Source organism: Hakea prostrata, chromosome 2 (assembly GCF_041222555.1).
Source record: "Hakea prostrata isolate BN-2017 chromosome 2, UWA_Hpros_2, whole genome shotgun sequence".
In the NCBI taxonomy this organism is placed as follows: Eukaryota; Viridiplantae; Streptophyta; class Magnoliopsida; order Proteales; family Proteaceae; genus Hakea; species Hakea prostrata.
Genome location: NC_142601.1, coordinates 66404787 through 66424970, shown reverse-complemented (window position 1 = coordinate 66424970; position 20184 = coordinate 66404787). Strand labels below are relative to the sequence as shown.

Below are 20184 nucleotides of genomic sequence, written 5' to 3'. Positions count from 1 at the left end.
AAATGAATTATAATTTCAATATGAGAACCGTAATTTAGCTTTATAATGCTCTAGGATACAATTAAGTTCATTGAATTTATCATGAATTGGGTATAATAAGCAATCAAACGAAACTCTAACAACACTTTGGCTCGATTTTGGACTACCCTCTCTAATCAAAACCTGGTTTTCCAGTTATTACTGGAAAAAAACATTTAATTTAATTTTTAATTTTTTCCTTTATTGGGGGTTTATTTAATTAAAAACGCTTAGCTGTGCCGTCAGATGAGAATCCCTGCTCATCATCTGCGTTCGAGCGAAGGTTAGCAACAAGGGTTTTATACTTTTTTCAGGGCGGGAGACAAACACAATGGGAAGCGTAGAAACAAACACTTCAGAGTTCTTAGGTTCTAAGTTCTAACCAAAAAGCAGAGAAGCTTGACGTTGAAATCGATTAATAGGGTTTCTCTGCAACTATTATTCTCTTCCCAGCTCTTTCCAACTCAATGATTACGGGTGGTAAAAAATTCGTTTCTGCTCCTCCGGCGTTCTCTAATGATGCCAAGAAGCTGCTCGTGTGTACGGGGAATACTGTTTCTGTGTATAGCACCGCCACAGGCTTGCTGGTAGTTCTCTATTATCTGAGGTTGAATTCTTTTTATCTTATGGTTGATTAGATGATTTGATGAATATGGTTGATGTTGTGTATGGTAGATTACGGAATTGGAGGGCCATAAAATGCTGGTAACTTCTGTTATAGTACCAGCTTCCACTCCCGCGATGAGGATTCTATGCCACTGTTGGACCTCCTCGCTTGATGGAACTATCTGTTATTGGGATTTTTCGCTGCCGGAATTGATGAAGAAGGTTGATATTCGTCTTCCCATTTTTTCAATGGTAAGATGGATTATAATGATTTTTGTGTTTTCTTTTTGGTTTTATATCGTCTCCCCATACTAATGATACGGAAAAAGGAAATAAACTTTGTAACCATTGGGGGTAATTCTCCGACTGTTACCTTTTTAATAGTTCTCATTCGGTTATGGGTTTGTAAGATAAACTCCTATTGGAATTGTTCCTGAGTTTATACCTTGATGTTTCAGGTAATTCCGAATGTATCTGGCCCAGCAGTTGGGGACAACGGCAAACCAGTTGATACATATGCTTATATTTCAGTGGAAGATATAACAAAGCCAGATGATGAAGCTAAACCTTTGGCCCGAAAAACCAGTAAGCCCTTGCGTGGAAAAATCAGGAAGTGCAACTTGACCAAGTCCCGCTTAATTGGTGGTTTAACTTTGGCAGAGGTGCAAGCATCTGACTGTTCATTCTATGATTTAGTTGAAGTTAATTTCCTGAAATTATTATTGATAATATCCTTTGGTGGAAGACGTATTCAACTGTTTATGAAATCAGTGCAACAAAAATTGTTCAAATGGACAGGAATTAGAGAACTGTTCTATATGAATTGTTATTTATTTGGTATTTATTTTGTAGCAATTAGTTGAACACTTGCATATGTGTTCTGTAACTAAAACACCTTGGCTACTCAGTTGCAGCTAGCTGGGGTTTCTTTTTATTTTGGTAAGAGGTCTGCTGAACTTTGTTTGCAGATTGTGAGTCACGTGGATGATACACTGATCATGTGTTGCAAATGCAGGAGTGTTATCACCTCAATGGGTGATTGCTAGTATTATACAATACAAGAACTACCCAATAACCCATACAGTCCTAACAGCTCCCGCTGTGATGAGTCATTTTTCCAATATATGTCAAGTTAACTTTGTTGGCGTTCAAAACTGCCATAGTTGGTAAAATTATGACTGGGGTGAAAACCACTGGAATATATACTGTTCGTTTTTACATTTCTCAGTGGTTTTCGTTTTGCTTATGGATGCTGGTTCTATTAAACTATTTAGAATTTGTCATTTTACTTTCAAATGCGGGGACTTGAGTAATTTTGTTTCTCTTACAGACTCAGCAACCAGAGGCTATAATTATCAGTCCCTCCAGAAATTTTTTTGGCATTGTAAGCAAGCGCAAACTTACTCTGTGGAAAGTCCCTGACAAAGAGACCGATAATGATGTTTTAAAGAAGATGGTATTGCATCACACTAAGAACTTCACAGTTCTTGCTTTTCATCCTACTGAAAAAACGGTTGCTGCGGGTGATGTAACTGGGAGGATTTTGATTTGGAAGAATTTTGGGAAGAGAACTTTCTCCAGAAGTGTAGGAGCCTCGAATGGGAGAATACTGCAGGATGAGGAAGAAAGGCCTGGGGTGAGGGGAGATGATGATGCTGAGTGCTGCTCAACCTGGCACTGGCACTCTGCCGGGGTCATGTTTCTCACCTTTTCAAGTACTGGAGAGTCTTTGTACTCAGGTAATAAAACCTTCTCTCTGACTAGAGTAAGATATTATTTTTATTACTGTATTCTTATGTTACGTGTAAGAAAATGTCATTGGGTGGGTTGAGAAATGGGGAGAGATACCCAATTTGAATGGTTTTATAGATTGGATCCTGTGTCAAATTATTTGGGAATCTTGATCCTCAGATCCATCAAATTTAATTTGTCCATCAGAAAATGGCAAATGTGAAAAGGAAATGGAGGATGATGATGACACTCAACTGGGTGGGTGGGTTTCATGCATTGAGACTATAGGTGGAAATGATCTAATGGCAGGTTGTGATGCAATATCGGTTGATTGGTGACATGCTAGGCTTTGGAGATCCAAACCAAAGAGAACCGGTCCAATGATTTTGGTCCAACAGGAATAAGTTAATTTATTTAGTATTTGTTATTTTGGTTAATCTCTTTAGTGTTTGTTATTTTGGTATATTATGTTCTGAATTACCAATGTAAGAGAGAGTTAAGAGATAGAATGGAGTTGCAAGTTGTTATATCAATTTCATAGTCTTATTAGGACTTCTGTTATTTCCTTGTACGTTTTCTTGTAAGGTTGTAAACCAGTGATTGGTAGAGTGAATTTATTAGAAGAATCTTCAGTTTTCTTCTTATGAGTGAGAGTGTTTTTGTGTCGCTGCTGCCTTCCTTGCAAATCCTCCTTATCCCTGCTTGGCCTACCACCAGCTCTGGCATTGGGTAGCTAATATGGTCCTTCCATAAGCTTCCTTACTGATTGATTGGAAAGTACATTAATGATCGCCAACCAACAACTTTATGTTGTATCCCTCTCTCTCTCTCTCTCATTTCTTTTTGTCAATTTTCCTATCTCTCTCTTTTCTATCCCGTCTTCTTTTCTGGCCATGTTCAAACATGGTTTGAGTTTTGTAACTTTTTGGTGGTGTTAACTTGAGATTGCTACTTGCTTGTGCTTTCTGTTCATTCATCTTGTCATCGCTATGATAATTTTATGATGCCATGGTGGCTGCGCTCCTTGGCACCCTGGTGAGTCTAAGGCGCCCAAAGTGCCATATTTGGATGAGAACATGTCCCATTCTAGATTTGTTTCCAGCTTCAGGCATGCTCTCTTCTTCTGCGACTGACCTTATGTACCCTTTCAGCGTCCTCTTCCCTTTTTGTCACATTTGCACCCTTTTGATTGAATCTCATCTAGTTGACCAGAGAGAGAGGATGACCTGTCAACTGGGCACATCAGGGTGCCCTGGTCCCCTGAGTGGCATTTAGTAGTTCTCTAGACAATGCCTTCTTGTTTATGCTTACATCAACTACTTAAATCAGTTGTTTCTGGGTCAAAGCTAGCTTTTTATCCACCTAGTTGGCGTTTAGTGATCACCCAGGTGAGTCCTTGGCAACTATTTTTTCCATTAACCATTCAAATCTGTTGATTACTAATAGGAAGTAAAGCTAGTTTCCTATTAATTCTGGTAAATTTTTGGCCTGCATTTAGGTGGAAAGGAAGGCGTTCTTGTGGTTTGGCAGGTGGATACAGGAAAGAAGACGTTTCTACCACGCATTGGATCACCGCTTCTGTTTTTTACGCATTCCCCAGATCCGTCACTTTGCTCTGTAAGAAACTTCTCAGGAAAGTTTTTATTTATTTCTATGAAATGAAAGCAGTAGCCCATGGTTTTACTGATATAGTGTATCTGTAGATTTCATGTGCAGATAATCAAATTCACCTGCTCAAAATGCCTGCCATGGAAATCCTAAATTCCATTTCTGGAATCAAGGTTTGTCTCTCCTTTCTTTTTATGCTTTTCCATTTTTTCTTGTAAATGTGTGTCTGGTAGTGGTTCTTGTGGTCTGTCCACAACTTCACATAAATGCTTTGCATGTACTAGGGCACACCAATCAACAGGTCCCAGCTCAGAGATTTTTCTGTTGCAAATAACCATCAATTTGGTTGTCATAACCAACCACTTTAGTTTTCTTTCTGTGGAGGCTGGACAATGGTCTATATCGCATCACTTGCGATGTTGTGGCAACACAGATGAAAGACTATCGAGCCTGTTTGATTTTTGGTGTCAGATTGTTTTTAATGTGGGAGTTACCTACTTTGTATTCACTCACTGATGCGTGCTAGTTATGCTGGTTAATTAATTGAAAGTCCTAATTCATCTAGTTTTGTTGATTTCTTTTTGTATTATCTATAGTAGAGATCTGGTACATTGGAGTGTTGTGATTGTGAACCTGGCTGACCTCTCTCCCTTAACTAACACAAATGCTGCTGGTGCTGGTGATTCTTACACTTGTGTTTTCAGCCCCCTTGTTCATTTCCAAAGATATATGAAGGTTTATGTGGTGGGGCTGTCTTCGATCAAACTGCCGGTTTAGTTGCAATACAGACAGAGGACTATTGTGTACAAGTGTACAGCTTATTTGATGACCGCGAGGTTTCACAGGTGGGCTTTGTGAATTATGACAGCTTCATTCAGTTTTCCTCCTTTTTTCTATGCATTATTTAATGCCTCGTTCTAGAAGTTTATAAAATCAGGTGGGGTACTGTTTGAGGTCATCCCATCTTCTTATTCTTTGGGCCCTACAATGGGTACTATTGGATGCTTATAATCTTTTAATGTGATTTTGTGAGCCACCTGGTGAGTTAAAACCTCACAGATTTCCTGGATGGCATATGGAATTGTGTTGCCAACATTTGGCACATGTGTAAAGTGTGGTTGGGGTTGAGAGTACCCTTGAGGTTTACATGATGTCCTTTAGGTTTTTACTATTGAAGTGACTAATATGCTTTTTGTAGGTCCGGATCTGTGAAAGGAACCATCAACCAGGTGATGATACCACGGTAATTTTTTATTTTCAATGTTCACAGTGGTTAGTGATCTTCATGATGGTCATTATTTTTCATCTTTTTCAGTTATAGTTCATTTGTAGTTAATATTAAGTTTTTAACTGAATTTTTTCTTCTTCCAACATTTACATTTGTATGGCTGCAACCAGAGTCTGTGGGTTAGTTTTCTCCTCTGCCAGGGACTGGCAGAGAAAATATTAGAAAATACTGGGGTTTCATACATTTTTAAATTTGGACATAAGGTATTCTTTTTAGTCAATAATGGAAAAAAATACTTTTAGTATCTGCAGAACCAGACCTTTGCAAGACCTATAAATATAATATGGAACAAAAGGTATGAAAATAGAAGAGGTAAAAAAAATCTTACCTGGTTGAAGGCGGGCTAGGTGATGCAGTTGCAGAAACCTGACTGGATAAGAACTACCTGGTTTGGAAGTCGAGGCCGAGGAGATCGGCTTTGATTAGGCCATCAGAGTAGATGGGTTGGTGGGGGGTATTGGAGGTATTACTGTAATCTGGAATTGCGTAAATGGGTGCTGTTGATAGGTACTGCTCCCCCCCCCCTGGGGGTTGTTTTGTAATATTTTCAGTCATTTAGCTAGTTTGGGTTGTAATAGGAATTTATATTGCTATATAGGTGAGGCAGTGGAGTGGCTTTTGAATCCAATTGAGTTTTGAATAATTATTCTTAGTTTCAGGTTTCAAGTGGGATTCAATGAGTGTATTAATTGCATTACAAAAGGCATACCAGTGCGGCATACTACAACCTCAGTAGCTCTTTGCAGTTCCCTCAATTATACCATTCCATTTCTCCTTCCCCTTTTTCCTTGTTTTCTTCTTTCTTTTGTTATTCAGCTCCTCAATAACCCAGTTTGACTCAATTGAAGCCCCTTAACTTAATTGGGAACACTAATTCAAAATACTCAGTAATCTACCTCATTAATCTAAATATTTTCAGTTGACCTTGATGCAATTCAACATACACTTACGGTTACTCCTCAATGCCACTTCCTGCTTCCTATGCTAGGTGGCTGAACTGCGTACAACCACTTCATTACACTTTGATCTACATGCTGCCTCCTCAAATTTCACCCGTCTCATGCACACAGCTGATGAAATAATTCATTTGATTTTCAACAATAGGACAGCTCATTCTCAAGTGCTAGGTGGGTTAGTTGACTCTGCCACCACCTCCTCGCCATGCAATATGGCTGGCTTCCATTGCCACCTCCTCTTACATGCATGAGGTGAGTGTACCATGTACTACATGTGGTCCAATGCTTGCTACCACTGCATAGATTCCACTAACTTGGGTAACATCCCATTGGCTTAATTAGGTAAAGGCTAACTGTCCACTGATTGGGAGGGAAGACGGGTGTTGGGAAAATGAAGTGAAAGGGAATGGCACATTTTTCATTCAAATTAATGGAATATAGTTGCACACTTTCTTTTATCATATTCAAATAATTTAGGTAAGTTACTTATACGTGCTTTGTACTTCGACTAAAACAATAATAACCTGAGGTGTCCAACAATGTCTTAAATATGAAAAAATTCACAATAACAGCATGTTAGAAATCAATGTTAAGTGATGATATGGAGTATACTTTGGACGTCAAGGTTACAAGGCGATGCTAGGTGAGAGAGGGCAATCAAAACCAAGGTGACACCAAGCAAGGCAACATGGCGACAAGGCGGACACTTTGACAACCTTGCCTATCGTAACAGCCTTTACAAATTAGTGATCCTCTTCTTCTCTAAACCTATTTATACACCGAATTCGAGATATTCCGGTGATATTTTAGTAGACTCAGAGGGGTTGGGAAAGCAAAAACTTGAAGAAAATTAGATGGAAGCTTTTCAAATAATCCATACAGGTGTTATGGGGTTCATGGAGAGGACAGGATCATCGATCATTCACTTGTTCATCCATTTATTCTCCGGAGTCTGTGTTCCAACATCTGTGTTGAAAGCTGTTCAATCCAGCTGCTGGTGATCATTGATCGCCATGTATGTTGGTCTGTTGATATTCTATGTATTTAAATAGTCGTGGAGACTACAAAGTAATTGCTATTGTAATGAAGATTGGATCTGTGTATTCTTTTAGTAAGTTATGCTATTAAGGTGTTAAATTTATACATTTCATTACGTGGTATTGTGCTGATCTCCATGCCCCATCTTGGTTGAGATCTGCTTAGTTGCTTGACTAATTCTGATACATATCAGATTAACCTTGTCATGATTCAATCCATTTAGTACCATCCATATTCAAAATTAAGCTTACAGTGGTTTTCTCCACCGTAATGTTCTCCCACCAGTTTTTCAGGGCGTCTCACTTTTTTGTCTTTGGGTTTTTCCAAATATCAGAGGCTTCAGAAGGCCAAGGTCGAGTATACCACACAAAGAAGGCATAAAAGGGCATGTAGAAACTGATCTGGGGTCAATGAGGTTTTTGGTGATTTAAAAAGTGTTTTGAAGATTGGGATTCAATGGAGAGAGAGATTGTATCAGAGATTGAGGTTATGGTGAGAAGAGCTCGAGGGGTTGAGGAAGCATGTGGAGAAATGAGAAATCTAGATCTGGGTTAGCAATAGAGATAGGGTAGAACATAGCATATGTTGGAGGAAGAGGATGGTTGTTGGTTGTTAATGATCTTAAGATAGGGTAGAAGAGTTATTTTATGTCCAAACTGTACTGCACGTCATTACTTGATGTTTTTAGTTCCTAATGGACTAATTTTGCACCACCCCTCTTTTCTCAAAATGGAAAGAAGTGTAGAGGGTGGTTACTGAAAACATGGCTTTACTGTTCTTTTAGGCAAAGCTCAGGAGTTGGTGTATACATAATTTTCCACTATTTAGCGATTGCAGAAGAAAGAAAGAATTTCATAGAAACACTATGTTTGCATTTATTGCTTACCTAAAAGAGCTAGGGTCAGGCCTAAAATGACCATACTGAGGTTACGAAGAATGACATTGCATGATCTGGGTCTTGAGGCCAGTGTGACCTCAGATAGAGCATATTTAACGGCAAGTATCCATATGGTCAGCACCATATGGCTAGGATTTTCGTGTTTTCCTAGGCTATACTCTCTCCTCTTACTTCTATTATAAGCTATTTCTTTTCTTCTTTAATTTTTTTCTTTCCAAACCTCTTTTTTTCATACTTCATTATGGAAGGATCCATTTATCTGACCCCATTTAGTTGGGATAGGGCTGGGTTGTTGTACTTTTTGTTTGTTTTTCTGTGGGGTGCTCTGTTACGTCTTCAAGTGTTTTCAGTGTTATCTTCTAATTTACTTTTTGATTTATTAATGTCTCTAATTGTTAACTTTATGCTTCTTGCAGCTAGTTGTGACATCATTGGCTCTTTCTGTAGATGGCTCTAAGATGGGTACTGTTGAAGTTAAGCTTCCTGAAGAGGGAGTAGGTGGTCTTGTTTGCCTCAAATTTTGGGCTTCTGGGTCAATGAGTGAAAAGTTCAAGTTGTCCACTGTCATTTATGAGCCTCACAGGTTTGATCAACTACATAATTTCCCATAACAGATTTACATTAATTGTATTATTGACTTCTTGATCCCATGTCAAGAACATTTGTAGGCGCACGACAAATTGTGCTTTAGAACATGCCTGCTGACACTGAATAGATTGCGATAAAGTCATCCTTGTCTTTTTTCATTCCAAGACATGTAATTGTGTGACTATCTTACTGCTTGGGAACCTACTATAAAGCTATGCCAGATTGTCACCTAAACTCAGTCATGTAAGATGACATTCATGCTGCCGAGGCGACCAATGCATTTTAGGGCCTCTCAAAGCACTTAGGCGGCCACAAGGCATTGCCTAGGTGGTCAAAGTGTTCTAGTGTTAAATCCCAATGTAACTATTATATTTGGTCAAAATATCATATTAAAGGTTAAATGGTTAATTCCTATCATGTAAGTATTAAACATTTTGCAGTTTTCATGGGAAATACACATCAGAAATTAAGTTTATCCTACCATAGGTTTCATATTATGAACACAATCTTTTAGCATCAAACATTTAAACCACATCAAAGTCAAAATCCATCTTTCAAGTTCAAACTTCAAGTTTTAAAAAGCAAAATACCAAGTTTCCTTACTTCCTCACATCAGCCAATAATAAGATTACACCTTGAATCTTTAGATATCTAATTGAAAATGAGGCAAGATTGTAATCAGACGCTTGCTTAAGCAGGTTAGGCATCTGAAGCAAAGCCGACACTTTACCCGCCAAGGCCCCCACTTTTGTGCAATTAGTAATGTGGTGACCGCCCAATGTCATTGAAAACTGCCTGGATGCCTAGGTGTTGCCTAGGCGATGCTTAGGTGATGCCTTGGCAACTATGATTGGCAGTCCTAAAGATTGCTTCTGAAGTGTAAACAATCATGGCTTAAACGATGTGAGAAGCAAGAAAAGCATGGTCATAATAAGAAACTTGATCACAGGTGCAGATGGTGGCCAAACTGCCACAATTTTTAATAGTAAACTAAGTGAAGAAAGAATCATTACCAATAAATCCAGAGAGAATACCAAGCCCCAACCTTCTTTTTATGTTGTTATAAATCCAGCTATACTCTTATCTATTATTCACCCATAAGGGTCCTTTTTGCTCATGCTGATCAAATGGAATACGTTTTATTTTATAATATTTCGGCTTGGGTGAACAATTTGTTGGCGATCAGTTAAATTTGTGCTATTGCTGTGGGTGCAAAACACGGTACCGTCTCTGCTGCGAAGCAGAAGGTTAGGCTGTTTGTGTTTGGACCTTCCAGACCCTGCAGTAGGGAGTCCCATGCATTGGGTTTTCTCTTTTTAGCCCAGGTGAACAATTTGCTACTTTTTCTTAAAAAAATTCCGTCTACTTTCTTCAAGTACAGTGATGCTGGGATTTCTGCTCTTGCATTCCACCCTACCCGTCCTATGGCTGTGAGCTCCTCTTATGGTGGTGATTTCAAGGTAATAAATATCACCTTGAACTTATTTTTTTGTATTTTAGTTCTAATTTTTATTTTTGTTTCTGTTTCTTAGATATGGGTTTGCGACGCTGACCTTCAGCAAAAGGATCAAATGCATCAGAAAACTGGATGGGGATGCCATTCTGTTGGTTCATACAAGTATGTACAACAGCTTTTCTTAAGGTTTCTTTAGGTTTTTCTGCCATGCACTTCCTTACACTGCAAATAAGTATGGGAGGTGGGAAAAGATCTGAAAATCTGGAAAGGAAAAGATATTGAAGATGGAAAGTTTTACTTGAGGAAACCTAGGATTGCTAAGAATGCCATAAGTGCACCAAACGTAACCAAAGAGGGGGCTATGCCTTGTGCAGTTGGAGCTTCTGTATAAAGGTTAATATAATAGGAAAAGAATGATGGGACTTCCGAAAGAAATACAAAAATTGGCATCAGGTTTAATGCACGTTGAAATAGATTAGTATTATGACTGTTATAATTTGCTGCCATTGATCCAGCAGCACATTCCAGTGGGCCTACAATGTAAAGCACTTGGATTTGCTGTACATAGTTGCTGGACTGGCAAGTCTAAGCTGTGGTGTAATGGTGCTTGCAGTCTTTTCTACCATTTCTGCACCAATTTTTCTTTGCAATCTTCACCATTTCATGGAAGCTTGATTTCTTTGCAGGAAACAACCGATGACAGCTGCCACATTTTCTGCTGATGGGTCAGTTCTTGCTGTAGCTGCAGGAACGGATGTTACATTATGGGATCCGGATAGAAATATCCTTGTTGCAGTTATTGGAGAGAGCCTCATGGTGATACTTTATTATTTGGTTTTTGCATGATTCTTTTGTGTGTGCACATGCCATTAATTTAGTTACTTTGATAAAACATATTGTGATGTCTTATAAAATATGTTTAGTCGACCTTTTGGTTTAACCATTTTTTTCATAGTATGAAGTTCTATTGCCAACTAATTTCAAACTCCAAAGGGTTAAAATTGTCTTTGATGAAGGTTTGGTAACTTGATTCAAATAAGATCTTTAGCAGGAAATGATCAAAGTATGACAAATTATGAAAATTAATCTTGAATGCTAGGACTTTAATGCAATTTCCAGAACATTAGTCCAACAAATTTCAAGTCCAATGTACAAATCTCAGCCTTAAAATCTTTGGCATTAAGTTCTACAGGATTTTCCAAGTCATTACATAAAAAGGAACATCAAACTTACATAAATTAAGTTAGAGAAGCTGCAATCTCGTATGTTTGTCTTGTTTCCATAAAAGTAGTCTTTGAATAGGTTCATTCAGATTTGAGTGAGGCTATGTTATGATCACCTTTGTTAGGCTTGTCATTATTCATGGGCTAGAGGAGTCAGGGATTTCTTTTTTGGGTGGGAGTCGGGGGTGCTGAGGGTGAATTAGTCCCGATTCTTGGTCCAACTATTCAAACAGTGTATCAGTTGTGACAACTCTGAGATTGTTTGGATCAGCTGATAGTGAGGACAGAATATATAAACTGCACATCCATAATTCAAAACTAAAAGTGAAGCAACTAGAAGTCATGAGCGGCTGGTTGGATGAACACCTAACTTGGATGAATGTGGAGGGAGACTGCAAACATAATTGAAATTGAAGATCATTTGACTCTGGGTAGAGAATGCATTCTATAGTTCTGTTGCACTGAATCGACTGAGCATAATATTGGATGAAGGTATACCTGATGAAATCCTGCAGAATATTAGATGATAAGCAGAAGCAACATTAAGGTTTTGAGAGCAGAAGATAAAACAGAAGCTAGAAATTACCATTACAGGCAACGGTTGATAGTAAATAGTTGCTGGAATTTCTGCAGAACAATGAAGGAGGAAAGAGGATGAAGTAGAAGAGAAGGGGGGAATATGACTAAGGATATCACCACCTACAACATACTTGAAATTGAAGATCATTTGACTCTGGGTAGAGAATGCATTCTATAGTTCTGTTGCACTGAATTGACTGAGCATAATATTGGATGAAGGTATACCTGATGAAATCCTGCAGAATATTAGATGATAAGCAGAAGCAACATTAAGGTTTTGAGAGCAGAGGATAAAACAGAAGCTAGAAATTACCATTACAGGCAACAGTTGATAGTAAGTAGTTGCTGGAATTTCTGCAGAACAATGAAGGAGGAAAGAGGATGAAGTAGAAGAGAAGGGGGGAAATATGACTAAGGATATCACCACCTATGGACTACGTCCTCTGTCTAGGGCCTTTTGGCCTTTGTCACATTCTGAAACATCAAATCTGTGGGCTATTGTGCCCTCCACTCTTTGCCAACAAAATGATTACGAGAATAGAATCTCTCCCTGCTATTTGGCTGCCAAACAAACACTAGAAAGAAATGATCTTTGGCTATTGCTAGGAAGATATAAAGCTAATGAAATTGAAATTAGGCTGGAAACCTTAAAACATACAGTAACAAAATTCAAGGATCCAAATCTCAATTTTGAGGCCCAGTTTTATTCCTGATGAAAAGTGAGGTTTGGTCAGTTTCAACCTAAAGTGAGTCTTAACTTTCTTTTTCCTTTTTCTTTTCTGGGCTGACTCAAAAGGGGTCTAATTTTATTTTTATGTTTATTTTTAGTTTTACCTCTTTTGTTTGTGTTGCCTATTTTAACATCTTACAAATATTTCATGAATCATTTCATGCATGAAAAATAAAAGCCCTCCAAAATGGTTCCTATGGTTTTCACCCCAAGTTTGCTAGGTTATGCTGAATGCCTACTGGAATTGTAAATGAGTTGCTACATTGAGTATGCATATAATTTAGCCACTGCAACAGTCAAACATAGTTTAGAATGGGAAAACAAGCTATTGAGATTCACCATTGAATTTCATGATGAGTTTCTTGTCAGGTTCATTACATGATATCTTTGATTAATAAGGGTTGTTGTTTCTGGATTGTTCTCAAACCCTGAACTGCATTATGGTTAGTGTTTAGATGGATGTGTAGTCAACTAAACAATATAGAGAAAAGGGGTCTTGGCGGGTGTCCTCATTCCACAAGAAATGAAACCTGGCTTGTAACCATCATCCGCAATGCTTGATGAGAGGTGTAACCGGTTCCTACTTGGTTATCATAGTAGAGTACCTATAGGGTGCTCCTTGGTGAAGAGAAGGTATTAAAGTTGAAAACCAATAATTACAAAATTATCTTGGCACATTGCTATGATTAGGTTCTGAGTATTGCTGAACATTATCCAGCACCTCAAACAACTATGATTCAATCATCACTATTTTTATTTTTTGCATTTTGTAGATGCTAATAAGTTTCTTTTTCCTTTGTCAGCCCATTGTGTCACTATCTTTTGTTGGCAACTCCGAGCATTTTGTTTCAATATCACAAGGTTCAGAGCCGCAGTTATCTGTTTGGAGTATGTTAAAGCTATCTGTGTCCTGGTCCTGTAAGCTCCAAGCAGAAGGTGTGCAAATTGTCTTCTCATTATTTTATGGATTATTTCAGCAAGTGCATTATACTATGCTGTACGCTATGGCCAACTAACCATGCAATAAGAGTGCTTGAAGTCTGTTGGATTTTGTTGGGGCTATCAGATATCCAGATCTTGAAGCACTGTCTTTCAAAATATAAAGAGGCACGATCTTCCTTTATGCTTATAACCTAGTGTTTTTTTTGGGGGTTGGGGGGGGGGGGGGTTGTTCCTTTTGGTTGGTTGTCTTTGGCTGTATAATTTGACAAAATGGTACCTGAAAAATGTATTTACTTTTTGTTATATTCTGTTCTACTACAAGACTTCAACAGAAAGGGGTCTTTTTCTTTCCTTTTTTTTTTTTTTCGTTTTTCAAAGCTATGCGTTGACCTATGAATTGCTTAACTACTGTGAGAATTCCATCAGTACCTCCTCTAGGATCTCAGATAACTGCCACCACAGAAACCCATTGTTCCATCAAAGTCTTAGGTATTTAAGTGAGGTTCAATCTCATATCAGACCTCCTACTCATCATCTTGGAGAACCAGCATGTGTCAAATGTCTGCTTTGATTGCCTACGACTCTGCATCTTTCTTAAAATTATAGTTCAATATTTATGTCAATCTGCAGTTTTTACTGGATATGCTTTTACTTATTCTTGTGTTGTATTATACGATTTACTGGATAAAATTTTCATGGGGACATAAATTTTGTTTGTCATTGTGGACTAACTGACTAAATTACTAAATCATTTGCAAATTCTAGGGTGTCATACTTCTGATCTTTATGCCTCGTGGGGACCTGGGCGGCCCTTTTTCCTTTCCTATGGTGAATGGATCTGAAAACATTTAATGAGTTTTTAGTTAGGCTTTCTCTTATTGGCATCCTACAGGTGTCAAATACTTTTAGACCTTAGTAGAACACGTTTTCTGTTTCTCTAATAGTAGATCCTGACATTCTACACCTGTACTTGAAAGTGTGCAAGCTGATATCAGGTTTTTATATTAATGATAACATTTTCTAATTATTTGGAAACCATTTTTACGTGACTTGGAAGAACTTTGGGGATGAGAAAAGGTTGTGTCAAAATAAGGTTCTGCCTTAAAGTTCTGTAGAGGTGTCATTTAAATGGCCCATGTGGAGATATTTTTCTTTTAAGATTCATCTTAACTGAGTTAAATAGTTTACAGTTATTAATGTTTATGTGGAGGCATGACTATGACTACAATTTCATCCTACATGCTGCTTTACTTGATCATTCCTAGATTTGGTGTTATTTTGTTTTCTACAATACTGATGATTGGTAGCATATTGCATGGGACCAGCCCCCCCCCCCCCCCTTTTCTAAATCACTACTGTTTTAAGTATTGTTTTTCCAATTCAGAATTATTACATGATCTGAAAATGTGACCATTTTTTTTCCTGATAGGCTTCTATAAGTAACATTATTTTTTTGCATACAAGTATACAACAAATTGATAAGTAACACATTACCATTAAACCAATCATGAGGTAGAAGTGTGGAACATTATATTGGTTGGGCTTTAATGAAATGTCTTTGATAGAAAGAGTAGAAATGATGCTTAGCTTTAAGCCCTTCAAAGACTAGAAATGTAATTATTGGATGTAATGTTGAATCCATCTACTTGAAGTATGATTCTCAGCCTCCACCAATTTTGTCGTGCAACTTCTTGATAGGCCCATCTTTTTAATTTGATATGAGGAGACATGTTGGATAACTTTAAAGCAAAAGAGAATGCCAAGTGTAATTTTTTGCCATTTCCTTCTATTTAGTTGACCAACCAGTTTGTGGGTCAATATTTTTTAGATTTGTGATATTAGAGAGGTGCACATCTTATTTGATAGAATCAAATTTGGTTGGTGAGTGAGCATGGGCACTTAAATTTTCCTTCCCCCCCCCCCCCCCCCCCCAAATAAAACACCAATAAATTACAAAAAAGATTTGGCCATGGATAATATGAGAAAGATTAAGAACCTTCCAAGACCTTGTAAGTGCCTCCATAGTCTGTAAAGAAAGGGTCATTAAGGTAGCTCAAATGTCTTTCACCCCCCAAAAAATAAAACACCAATAAATTACAAAAAAGATTTGGCCATGGATAATATGAGAAAGATTAAGAACCTTCCAAGACCTTGTAAGTGCCTCCATAGTCTGTAAAGAAAGGGTCATTAAGGTAGCTCAAATGTCTTTTCAGATTGATTCACTATCCATGATACTTCCAACTGCTATGTAGTAACATGTGATGTTTTCCAGCTTTGGCTTTTGTTTGATGCGATACAGATCATTACTTTGAATCACACAATTCTTGTGCATGTGCAGCTGTAGCTTGTATGAGAGATGCTTCGTTATTTGCTGTTCTTGCTCTTCGTCCCAAATCATCTAAAAGATTGGCATATGATGGAAACAAAGAAACAGGAGAAGATGGGGTGATTATACTGTTCAATGTGGAGAATCCAATACCTCTATCCACCTGGTCCGTGAATAAGGTATAATCTAATTCTTTTCCGATGTTCCGTCTTACTGATTAATAACTAGAAAAATTCTTTCTGAAAACATGTTGCTTACGGTGACTTTTGGAGAAAAAAAAATCACATGTTGTCCAATGGGAAGGGATTCATGGCAATGTTCATTGGAGAGTCACCTGTTGGACTGTTCAAGCAAAAATTTTACTGAATACTCTTGGCCTGGGGCATGACATCCTTGTCTACCTACCATGCCCAAAGCTTCATTAAAGTGCTTGAGAACTTCTTAATGCTTTGTTCATGTTGAACAGCATAAATTGGATGCCTGAAAAGCATCAGAGGACGTTTGTTTGATGGAATATAAAACGAGGTAGACAAAAAGAGGTCGGAGAAGGTTACCTTTCCCCCCAAATTACCAAAAAGTGGCGTACTTTTTTTTTTTTTTTTGGGGGGGGGGGATGGGAAATGAAGAGAAGAGCTTCCTAATTCAAGGAAGGCTGAAGTTTGTCTGCTGAGTTGACAAGCATTCCCCCCCCCCCCCCATCCTGTTGCTTTAAAAAGTCCTATCATTTTGGTGGAACTTTGTGGGGAATGTAAAGAGCAGGATGCATTGATTTTCTGGTCTTTACTTACGTTCTCTTGTTGGGAGAAGGTTATGATTATTGTCTTCGTGTACTTATTTTCTCTGTGACTTCTTCCAAACTGGCAATTTGGTCCATCAATATGATTTTTTGGATTTATGAGTATGGAGTATACACTGTTGGGATGGACTCGTCTTTCACAAGGAGTAATCTTTTCATCCATTTATCAGTTATACTCAAGAAAAGAAAATTTTGAACAAGGGATCTATGATTTCATTTCTTCAATCATTTTGTTTTTCTCAGTTTCATTTCCCTGTTTTTCAGGCGAAGGGAGGGGGGCTGGCCTTTCTTCAGGCGGATCTATCTCTCCTTGACAAGATGATCCCCGAAAAAAATGATCCTCAAGCATTGCTGGCTTATATTAGTGGTGATCATGAGTATGTTCTCTTTGATCCGTATAGTCGAGAGGACCATAAGATACAAAAGAATCATCCAGAAAAGATAATTCCTCAGGAAGAGACAGGTAATTTCCTTTATTAATCATGAGTATGTTCTATGAATTGTCTGTGTGTCTTTGATTATTTGGAACTTCCTTTTCATTTTATAATAGTTTTGACCACTGGGGAAAAAATTAAAAACAGCACTTGGATTTTCTGCTAGTCATTGACTCAACAATCCAACTGATTGAATAATTTCATGATGGGAAACCCAATTTTGGGTTAGGGTTGTTGGAAGAATTCCCTAAAATTGAGGGTTTGCCTAGAATCTTCCAGCAAGTAAATTTAAAAATACATTGGGATGCCTGTGGATATCTAAGAAAGTTGTGTTAATATGTTAGGAGTGATATGGGTTGATAGGGAAAAGATGTGGGATGAATAACTTGTTGACTAAAGATGGAAATCTAAATGTGGGAGTTATGGGTGGTAATCGATTGGCTTAAAAAGAATATGGAGTGCCATCTTCTATGGGTTGATAGGGAAAAGATGTTGGGATGAATCTTGTTGACTAGGATGGGACTAACCTTCTTTTCTTCTTTTTTTTTCCCCCCCCCCCCCCCCCCCCCCCTCCTCTTTTTTCTTCTTTCTCTTTCTTCCTTTATTTTTTTTTCCCCCTTCTGTTTTGTTTTCTGCCTCAAGTCAGTAAAATAGTGAATGGGGCTGAAAGGGGTAGGAAGGGGAGGGAGGGTGCCATAAGAGAGGAAGGGGGAGGGCAGGGAAGACCTGGGGGGGGGGAGGGGGGTGCAAAGGGAGGGGAGGCATTCCTAGGGCACGCGCAAGAAGGGGAGGGCCGAGGTGCAATGGGTTTGGGATGTGTGAGGGAAGGGTTTGGGGATTGCCGTACTTTGAGCTTGCTGAGATTGTGGATGGCTGCTGGATTGGGTGAAGAATGCTGGAATTCTTGAAGAAAGGTGCTGATATTTGAAGAACTTAATTTAAAATCCGCTGTGCCCCCTAAAACGGAAACCACAGTCCTCGATAACTCTTATTCAAATAATCAAACTTCAGGAATACAAAGAAAGAACAGGCAATTTATAGCCTACTAGAAGAACCTAACTCAGTGGGATTCCTGTGTGCCCCCTAAAACAGAAACCACAGTCCTCGATAACTCTTATTCAAATGTTCAGTGGGGGGTTTTTGCCGGGGCCCCCGTGGGTTCCTTTGATGGGTCCCACCACATTGATCTCAACTGACCAGACAATAAAAGATCTAATATTCCAATTGGCACATGCTGAAAATAAAATCCTAATTAACTAAGACTCACATGTGCTGGAAGAACTAAAGACTCTAGGATTCTTATTTAACTCAAACTGGACTTCCTATTAAGCTTTTCAGAAAATAAAAGAGATACTCTGAAAATAAAAACCAGCAATTATTTACGGCTGGTTTTGACCAAAACACCCTGACTTTGGAAGGGACTTCAACTGGCCAGCCCTAGGATGGGCTTTAAGGGTTTCAAGACCTGGGGCAGCCTTTCTTTCAACCTTGTTCACGTCATTTCAACTTAAGAACAAGATGTATACTTTTACCTGAGGAAGAAAAATATTGATCTGGATATTTAGAAATTTGATTTCATTCATATAAGTTTGATTTCATTCATATAAGTTGATCTTGACTTGGATTGTGGAGGTTTGGACTTGGTGACTTTGCACAATTCTCAAGTTGAAGTATTGACAATAATACATAATCCATTTCAGTTCAGTAAGATTTATTATCCATAGTAAATTGAAGTTCATTGAGAAAGGTTACTCACGTACTCTTGAATCCTCACATTGTTTTCCCTCCTGCTGACAGGAAATTTTGGTTATGCTTCTATCTATGGGGAATTACGAGAACTTGAATTCAGGAAAGATCAGAGCACAGAGGTCTCTTATGCACCATCAGAAAAGCTTTGGGAGACCATATTCAGTGGATCATCACATATGCTTCCACCACTTACCAAATTGTGTCCAGCGTTTTTGGAATCCTTCTTGGAGAAGAGACCAGTAATTCAAGAGTGATTGACTGCTTAAAATTGTTTGAAAGAGTGAAGACAAAGAGGATTTACCTACAGATGTTTGAGGAGTTATTCCTGGCATTCCTTCGAGTCATGCCATCAGAAGCAAAGAATGGGAACGTCTTTAAGATGGATTGGGGGATGCTTCACCGATGATGTGAAAAAACTGGTGCATTTTTTGGGAGATGGACGTGCAACACTGTTCTATGTGTGGCTTCCATATTGTACGGGAAACAGAAGGGACACTCGGAAGGTTAATTGCAAGTCCATGGACGCAGAGGTTGTAAGTTACTCACTGAACCAGGCACTTGTGTCTCGTTATTTTTCATTTCAAGTGATGGTTCTGCAATTTTGTAGTCTTTATTGGAATCATAGTCTGTAATTTTAAGGGTTCACTTTTCCTCCACCTCCCCCCCTTGTATTCAGTTATTTGGAAATGCTACTGCTGAGTGAGTTTTGTGGCTTAAATTTTGGTAGTGCAACGACATCATTTCAAATAGCTCCAAGAGCAATTCCTAAGATTTGTCAGTATGGATGATCAATATTGAAAATTTTTATGTTGTAATTGGGAGTTCTCTTCTAAAAGCTTGGGGTGTTCCTGCAATGGAGGCGTGCGAAAAACATGTAACAAACAAAATAGTATAAAACCAGGGATATCTTTTGCAAAGAGATTTAGGGTTTTATTGAAAAAAGAGAAGATAAAGAGTTTTGATATTTAAAATGTTGAATTCCTTGAGTACTCTTGGTCTCCTCCCTAAAATTGTTTCACTTAAATTCTTCAGTCGTCAACTTTTGTTTTGAAAACAGTTGTGTAAAGAGGGTTTATGAAACAGAATTTTGTATAATTTTAATTCATGTTGTTAAAAATCAAAAAACAATAAAAAAAATTATTGAACGAACTTTTATGGTTTATTTTTGGCTCACAAACCATTTTTTAATAATATTTTTGAACAAAGGTAATATGCCGC

General features: G+C 38.2%; 1 protein-coding gene across 1 annotated transcript; it reads left to right on the top strand.

The window, feature by feature from the left end:
* Window positions 1-312: 312 nt before the first annotated feature.
* LOC149025781 (Transducin/WD40 repeat-like superfamily protein) lies at window positions 313-19799 on the top strand. Its single transcript, XM_089145987.1, has 16 exons — window positions 313-605; window positions 694-876; window positions 1083-1286; window positions 1955-2363; window positions 3854-3972; window positions 4059-4136; window positions 4668-4808; window positions 5162-5206; window positions 8560-8726; window positions 10113-10191; window positions 10264-10349; window positions 10874-11003; window positions 13523-13655; window positions 16000-16166; window positions 17048-17246; window positions 19015-19799. The coding sequence occupies exons 1-16, from the start codon at window positions 486-488 to the stop codon at window positions 19218-19220; spliced, it is 2466 nt and encodes an 821-aa protein (XP_089002113.1). The 5' UTR covers window positions 313-485; the 3' UTR covers window positions 19221-19799.
* The last annotated feature ends 385 nt before the right edge of the window (window positions 19800-20184 follow it).